The sequence below is a fragment of the Apis dorsata genome, unplaced genomic scaffold, assembly GCF_000469605.1.
Source record: "Apis dorsata unplaced genomic scaffold, Apis dorsata 1.3 scaffold_52, whole genome shotgun sequence".
Taxonomy (NCBI): domain Eukaryota; kingdom Metazoa; phylum Arthropoda; class Insecta; order Hymenoptera; family Apidae; genus Apis; species Apis dorsata.
In genome coordinates this window covers 3,182,521-3,191,131 of record NW_006263353.1, presented here as the reverse complement: position 1 = coordinate 3,191,131, position 8,611 = coordinate 3,182,521, and the positions used below count along the sequence as shown (strand labels likewise).

General features: G+C 40.5%; 1 protein-coding gene across 1 annotated transcript; it reads right to left on the bottom strand.

Annotated features, from left to right (window-relative positions):
* Nucleotides 1-7,575: 7,575 nt before the first annotated feature.
* Nucleotides 7,576-8,605, bottom strand: LOC102676761. The gene is made up of 2 exons (XM_006609331.2): nucleotides 8,028-8,605; nucleotides 7,576-7,925 (listed from the first exon to the last, which is right to left on the bottom strand). Exons 1-2 carry the CDS (start codon nucleotides 8,581-8,583, stop codon nucleotides 7,669-7,671), a joined length of 813 nt encoding a protein of 270 aa, XP_006609394.1. The 5' UTR covers nucleotides 8,584-8,605; the 3' UTR covers nucleotides 7,576-7,668.
* Between the last annotated feature and the right edge of the window lie 6 nt (nucleotides 8,606-8,611).

Below are 8,611 nucleotides of genomic sequence, written 5' to 3'. Positions count from 1 at the left end.
AATCGCCGCCACTTACCTGCGCTGTCGAAACGAGCCCCGAGGACGGGGTTGCCGCCTTCGTTGACGTAGCCTTCTACGAGGAGACGTTAGAAGAAATGCCTCGAAGAGATGACGCCCAAGACGATAATTATTCGAGTTTACAAGCGTGCATGATTGATATCTTAATTCGCGATTAACCATTGCCCAGGGAAATGTTTCAATTAGAGTGCGTAACTGATGAGCCAATATTTGCGAAATCTCTCCTCATTTCGCGCTCTTCATTTCGTTTCCCACGGATGAGCGAAGGGGAAAAGAAACGTAGCGAATGATTCTCTTCTACGTTTTTTTTCAAAACATATAGACTTTTATTAAAGTATATATATATATATATATATATGTATATATACCTTCTTGTACGTGTACAAATTTAAATTTTCCAGTATAGTATAATATCTTACGAAAGATTAAAACTGTCTTAATAGTCTTGTTGTTTCAAAATTTTTCAGGTATACGTATGATGGACCGTGACTGGTGGTCCGTGAAGTCCAGTAGCTATTCACCGACACCACTCCATTTACCAAACACACTGCCCATTGATCCATCGGAGCGGTGATTGCAAATCATCCGTGTCGGCTCGTCTAGACGAGCGATTCAACCCATCTCAATCGCAAAACCGCCGATGAATGGGCCAAGTATACACGAAACTGAATGAACCTACTTTTCACCACACTCGCTCGATACGATCGTTAAATTATCCAACCGACTCCCCCTTTTTCGCCGATATACTCATTTCACTCACAATGGCAACGCAGGCGGCTCGTTGATCGCGTTTTTTTTTTTCACGTCACGCTTTATCGGCTTCTCATGGGCTGTCGCGATGATCGAGGACAGTGTGAAAAACCAGCCACCCCTTCATCGCTATGTATATATATATATATATATACATATATATCACTGGTTTTTATTTTCGACGAATTCCGGCGCCGACGAAGCCGGGCCACGTTAATTAAACGTCAATTGATCGATGCACGAGAGGGGTTTATGATTAAAAATCATAAATTCCAATGATCGGCTCCCGTTTAACAGGGAGCCTGATATTTTATCGGGAATGTTCGCGCGCAACGATCGATTACGCAAGCGCGCCTCCTGAAAAGTCCCCTGTTGGAATGCAACCGGCCAGGACGGAACGAGAAAATGCAAACCAGACTCGATCGAGAACCGGGGCGAAAGGGGGAAAACGAACGAGATTAACTTCTTCTAAGGCTTCTAAGGCTTCTCTTCTTCTTTCTTTCATTCGTTGTATTTATATGCCGAGGAGATAATTGGGATCAATATATTTATAAATGGAGAATTTGTTATCCTTCCATAGACAGACATTTAGTGGTAATCTTTCTTCTTTTCTGTAGAAAAAAAAAAAATTAAATGAAGTAAGATTCGTTGAATTTCCCATCGCGTTCCGACGGGCAAGGTCGGGACCAAATAAATTAAATTTCCGCAGCAAGGAAGGAGGGTCATCGATGCCCATCGGACAGGTAAACAATTGGAGGCGAAAGAACAATGTTGCAACCTCCCGTTTCAACTCGAAAGGCACGATCCTCGATGAAGATAATGAGCTGCCGATAGGCACGGCAGAGGTGTTTCGTGGAAGGTGGACGAGTATCGGCCATTTATTCGTAATGCGAAGAAGAGAGTTCGAGTTTACGCAGGTTTCACGAGCAATGGTTTACGAGCAACCCTTCGACGAAGAGAATAGAGTCGTTAGCGATTGTCGAACCGCTGATATCTCGCATCATTTCACTTTTACCTGTGTCTCTTCTGAGCGGGATCCACCTTTCTCCTATTATTTCTTTTCTCCCCCTCTTTTTTTTTTTTGCTTTCTTTCTTCTGAAATATAGTCCGCCTCTTAATTCTTCTTCTTCTTTCTTCTTTTTTTTTTGTGCTTAAACTTGCTCCATCGGCTACTTTCTTCTTCTTCGAAATTCGGGAACCGATCGTATCGGAAAACGATCGAACACACCACCCTCTTTTCTCTCACCTTTTCTTCCTATCGATATGACCAGGAATCCAGAGATCGACGATAAATTTAAACAATTAAATTAATACACTACGTTCCACTACAAATATAATTCCATATCACCGTATTATATCGTGCTATATTTTACACATCCCCTAAATTTTTCTAAATTCACCATCCCATGATTCTCTTATAGTTACACTTGGTCTCGAGATACTCGAATTTTTCTAAGTTCACCATTTCATGATTTCCCTATAATTGCACTTGGTCTCGAGACTCGAATTTTTCTAAGTTCACCATAATTCCCTTATAGTTGCACTTGGTCTCGAGATACTCGAATTTTTCTAAGTTCACGATCTCATGATTCTCCTATAATTACGCTTGGTCTCGAGATACGCGAATTTTTCTAAGTTCACCATGATTCCCTTATAGTTGCACTTGGTCTCGCGATACTCGAATTTTTCTAAGTTCACGATCTCATGATTCTCCTATAATTACGCTTGGTCTCGAGATACGCGAATTTTTCTAAGTTCACCATGATTCCCTTATAGTTGCACTTGGTCTCGCGATACTCGAATTTTTCTAAGTTCACGATCTCATGATTCTCCTATAATTACGCTTGGTCTCGAGATACGCGAATTTTTCTAAGTTCACCATGATTCCCTTATAGTTGCACTTGGTCTCGCGATACTCGAATTTTTCTAAGTTCACGATCTCATGATTCTCCTATAATTACACTTGGTCTCGAGATACTCGAATTTTTCTAAGTTCACCATGATTCCCTTATAGGTGCACTTGGTCTCGAGATACTCGAATTTTTCTAAGTTCACCATCCCATGATTTCCTTATAGTTGCACTTGGTCTCGAGATACCACTCGGCGACCTCCGTTCGCCTCCATCGTGGCGATCCGTGTCCCAGTCGGTCGCAAATGTCAACCGATGGCACACGCGAGGGGAGGGGAAAAACGCAGCCTTAGGGAAGGAAGAAAAAGAAGAAGAAGAAGAAGAAGAAGAAGAAAAAGAAAAAAGTAACGGGAAAGAGGCGAAGCTCGGCTTATCCGCTCGAAGAGGATTTTGCAAGGGAGCGAGGCCGCGGGGAAATTGGACGAGTCAAATGCCACACACACACATATATATATATATATTCATATATGTACATATACACGGCTCGATTAAATGTCGGCGGGGCACGAGCGCGACACGGCGGCGGCCGCTTGTCCTTGTTGAAATTAAATTGGAGGGAAGCCCAGCCGTGGAAAAGATCGCTCGACGAAACGAAATTACGCAATCCACCGCAAGCCGCATATAAGACGCATGCGTGCGTGCGTGCGTACGCGTATATGTGTGCGTGTCCCGCTATATCGTATCGATGCAACGAAGATCGATTTCTCGTTACGCAATCGGCGAGAGAAAGAGAGAGGGAGAGGGAGAGAGGGAGGGGGATGAGGAGGGAGGGAAAGAAAGTGGCGACGAACCATTTGCCAGCCAGCGTTCACAAACTTTCTTGCGTCGAAATGCGAGAACGCGAGCGCGTTTCCTCCTCTTCCGCGGAGGATACCATCTTTTTCGACCAACAACTGTTTAGTTTTTTCGCGATTGCAATTGCAGTTTATATTACGAGCATCAGTATATTGAGCACCAGTATCAGTATAAAATAAAGAGAAGTTCGCGATTTTATGGAATTTATATTGGGATAAAGAGAGAAAGAAAAGAAAATGATTGCTGTACAAAATTTAATATTGATTTTTCGTATTGGAAATATATATCCCAGTTCCTGGTTATTTATTTATATATCACTTTAATGGAATTCATTTTACGATGTATTTTCGTATACAGTTTCTTCTTCTGATATAACAAATTCATATAGCACAATATTCTATATAATAGTTAATTAAAATTGTTTGGTTACTTCTGTCAATTATAATTAAAAAAAAAAAGGAGAAAAAAATATATACGCTTTTCTCCAATCTCATCATCTTCGTACAATGAACGTTATTACGAAATACATTCTTTTATTCGATTGTGTAAATAGCAGTTTCAGCGACAGATGCGTAAGAAGGCGGAAGGAATTACGCAAACGAAGAGGCTGTGCACGTTTTTCCTTTTCTTTTCTTTTTTTCTTCTTTTCTTTTTTCTTCTTCTCTCTTTTCAATCGCCTCGTCGAGACGACGACGAGAGATGGTTGTCGAAATCCTTGTGTTACAGATTTCCTTCCGGTTGTGTAACAGCCTGTCTAGCCTACACCCCGTCCTCTCGTGGCTGCCACCCTCTCGTTGCACTTTACAAAGGATCCGCAGTTTTCGACGAGCGTTTTTTAATAGTTCCAGATCGTGGAGGAGGAGGAGGAGGAGAAAAAAAGGAGCGGAGGAGAAAAAAAAAAGGAAGGAACCGGTGCAACGGTTGGTCGGATGGTTGGTCGAGGAACGCCGACAGTTTTTCGATCCCTCGAGTGTCCATGCACACGAGGGAATACAAATGCAGGAAGTTACGCATCCTGTGCGATCGATCTATCGCTCGCAGGATCGTGCCTTTATTCGATCGGTCCTGGACACTCGAGACGGAGAACTTTGATCTTGGATTTATTTTCACATGTGTGTGTTTCTTACGAATTTGTAATCTCTTAAGACGAGTTTAAATTTTTTTTTCTATACTTCTTGATCCACTTGAATTTTATCAATCGCCAATTGTTAAGTTGGGATTTCAAGAGAAAAAGTATATACTGTTTTCTGATCGAAAATTAAATTATATTTGTAAATTGGATAAATTGTAACAAATTTCTTGAATAAATTTTAAATAATTGATTTATTATTATTGATAATATTATTTAGTTATTATCATGTTTTATATTTGTAGAAAGAAATATACGTATGGAAAATTGGACACACTTTCTCGTTATTTTATCACATTTTTGTGTTAGATCAGAATTAATAACTCATTCGGTTATCATTGCCTCGCTAATGACTTTTTCCACGAGGCAATTACTATTAGTCGAAGATAACGCTAATAACACTCTGTTAACAAGCTGTACGACGAGAACGACGAATTTATGAGTGTAGTACAGGGAAAGGGGGGAGATGACGATGGTTTCGGTAGACCGTGAGAATGGACGGTTTGAAAAAAACCACAAGGCATTCAGGATGATGACGATGATTTGGGCACAAACGAGACCGAACCGTTGAAAGGAGAAGGTTTCTGGAAAAAGGGTTGCGCCTTGCTTCCGCCTCGAACCGGTCTTTCTCTCCAAATTGATTAAAACTTGTCAAAAAATGAGATAATCCACGTCGTGTAAACGAATTACTCTTTGTCTCTCCAATTAAAAAGTTAATCTGCATTTTCAAAGATGTCTTTAAGAATGTAGATAGATCTTTCGATTTTCTAATAGTTTTTGAAACAATATTATTTAGTTTTTTCCAATAGAAATTATTTGTGAAAATTTGATTTCGTTTCAAAAATTTATAATGAATAATATTTTCCAATTGATATCATATCGATCGTGCTTATCCTTTCGTTGAAATCACCAAACATTCATATTCCCTTATATATTATTAAAAATTTATACAATTAAATATTCTTCTAGGAAACATGCTTTCGTGATATATTTGCAGACAAATAGAAACGAATCGATGAGTATATGTAATAATAAACAGTGCTCAGAAAATAGAAAATTTTTCAAAATTCTTCAAAATTCAATTTCCATGGCATTGATTCATTCTTTGATTATAATCGAGAAAAATATGAGTCTTATAAATTTTTTCTCCTTTCCAATCTTCCAATTCAAAGTTACAACACCATAAAGTCGTCAACTCTATCAATTTTCCTTATTAATTATCCACTCTTCAAGCCTTTCCCTTCGAATCCCTTTTCCTGCTATGTTTACACCAGGCGAGGAAATGTTGCGGTCAAAGAAGAGGTGAAGAGGATTAAGACTCGAAGAGGATTATCCCCGATTCTCGAGTTAGAACAGAACTCGAGAAGGCTTACACCATTGTCAAGAAGGATGCTCCTTGAGAAGCGAAATCCTTTCGCTTCGACACTCGAGGGTAGAGAATTTATCCCTAGGCCACCACCTTTCGGATCATAAACTTTTAGAGTTTTCTGGTCAGTGCGGTTTTTTTTCAACGGAAGAAAGGTGAAAGGGTTGTCTTTGTCGAAAAGAACGCTTCGTTAGGGACGACAAGGGGTGGAGGAAAGGGTCACGTTAATCCTGTAAATTTAGAAGATTAACAAGGATCTGTTTACGATTGTACAGATCCTGACGGATATTTTTATATTCCTCTTGCTGCGATCTTTTGGTTGAAGCAAATTTCGTGGATTTGAAAAAAGGAGTTTCAATTCTCCATTTGGTCGTCTTATTCTTCGTCCTCTTCTTACGATGCTATAATTTCCTATAATCTGTTTCATTTATCATTTGGAGTATGATTATTTCTTGTGTGTTTCAAGATTATTGAAATTATTGGTGATATTAATATAGGAATCGATAAGGAATGAGCGTAGTAGAGTTCAATGTCATGTTCTATATTTGATAGGCCGGTAGGTAACATCTGAGATTTCAGAGAAGTGGAACTGGCGCCATCTTCAGCTGGTGTCCTGCAACTTGAAAAGGTTACCCAAGATAAATTCGAGTTACCGGCAAATATCCCAAACTACTTTGAGATCCATCATGGATTTTTAATGCAAATTCTGTTATCGATATATTATTGATATAAAAAAATTTTGTCATTAATTATAAATTATAATTTTTGTTATCCAATGGTGAAACATTATTTCTTTTCACTAATTTCAAGGTATTTATATATCTTTCTTATTCCAAAAAATAAATATATATATATAAATATTTCGTAATTAATTAAAGTAAATTCAATAAAAAGAATGCAGATTGAACGAATAACATACACTTACGTATTTAATTTAATTTTTAAGTTGACTACGTCCCCGTTGTTTGAAAACTATCAAACGTGCAGCAGTGCAAGGAGTACGACATACATCGTGGCGCTTTCAACGCGATCGGAATTATTTCATTTCAATTAGGAGAATCGAAGAAAGTACATTTGCCCTCGCGTAAGTGAAAAATTTCCAATTAATTCCATCAGTCCGAAGGAAGTCGAAAGGAGTAGACAAAGGAGGACGAATGATCCATTGTTATTCATATGCTTTTATTAACAAATGCGAGGGAGGCAATAATAAATAATCGTGCCGCGCGAGTAATAATAAATAAAGGAAGCAACAACGTTCCGGAGTTTATTACAAAAAGAAGAAAAGAAATATATTCCATCCAGCCGCGAGATTCGAATTCTCCTCGTCGTCCGGACGATCTGTCGTCTCCTGTCGATTCCATGTTGCAAATCGTTCGTCCAATTCCTAATTTATTTATAACGCTGAACAATCTTAAAATTGTTCCATTCTCTCATCGATCTTTCTCAACAATAATTCTGAAAAAAATTTACAGAACTCGTTAATTAATAACTAAGTTCTCGCTTCGACGAGAATACTTTAGGACCAAGTGATCAAGAATGATCGATCAGTGTTCGATCGGTCGATCGACGATCGTCCAATCGTTCAGGCGATTATTTGGCGTGCGTATGTCTCTTTGGTCTCTCGATCGTGCGATCGATCCGTCGTTAAAAAATGAGAGTTAAAAAGGGGCGGAAAAACGAGTCGATTATCCGTATGATCGTCTAATAGTTCGTCGAGCTGGCGGAATTGACCGACGACGAGGAGGACGAGGAGGACGAGGAGCCGGTATAACTGTTGGAGCCGCTGCTCGGAGAGTAGTAAGAGTAGGCTAGGTTTTGCGCTTCCACACCGTTGGTCGGCGTCCATACGCGGGAATAAGGACCGTTTCCGTCCCACGTGTTCGCCGGATCGTAGCTCGACGTGGTCGAGGGCATAGGTGGAGCTCCGTACGCCGGTGTAGCCGGTTCCATCGACATTCCTGCGAGACAGAGACGCAGAGAGAGAGAGAGCTTAATTAATCTCTTTCTCAAACACAATTTGCACCCGGTTAAATTTTAAATTTGCGCGGAAAGAAACGTACCCATTGGCATCATCATTCCACCCTTCTTGAACAATTGAACAGCGATGAATCCAACAACGAGGAGGACGGCGAGTTTCGAGAGGATCAGAGCCTTCAACGCCTTCAATCCAACCACGGCGACGAGGATCGGCATAAGGGCCTTCAGTTTCAATTTCAAGAGGAGCAGGAAGGGCAGCAACAGTTTCTTCTTCAACATTCCTCTTGCCTGGCTGGTAGCCACCTCGTTCCCATTGAACTCGATATCCAGATCCGCCAAACTCCTGCTCGGCCTGTACTTGAGGCTCGCGTCCACGAAAGGCAGATCTAACCCGTAGTCGAAACTCTTCAGATATTTGAACGTCCTGGCGACGATAGCCTCGTCAACTGTGTCCAAGGATCTCGCCTCGGTGCTCGTTCCAAGCTTCCCGTCCAAGTATCCGAGCACCTCTTGCTTGAGGCAGGACAGCCAAGACTCGGCTGCTATGCACTCGTTCAACGATTTCGAGAGGAAATCCTGCCCGGCCAAGCATCCTCCCACCGTAGACACGATCGTTACAATTGCTATCAACTGCCTCATCCTCTCCTCCAATGATCGAAAATATGAA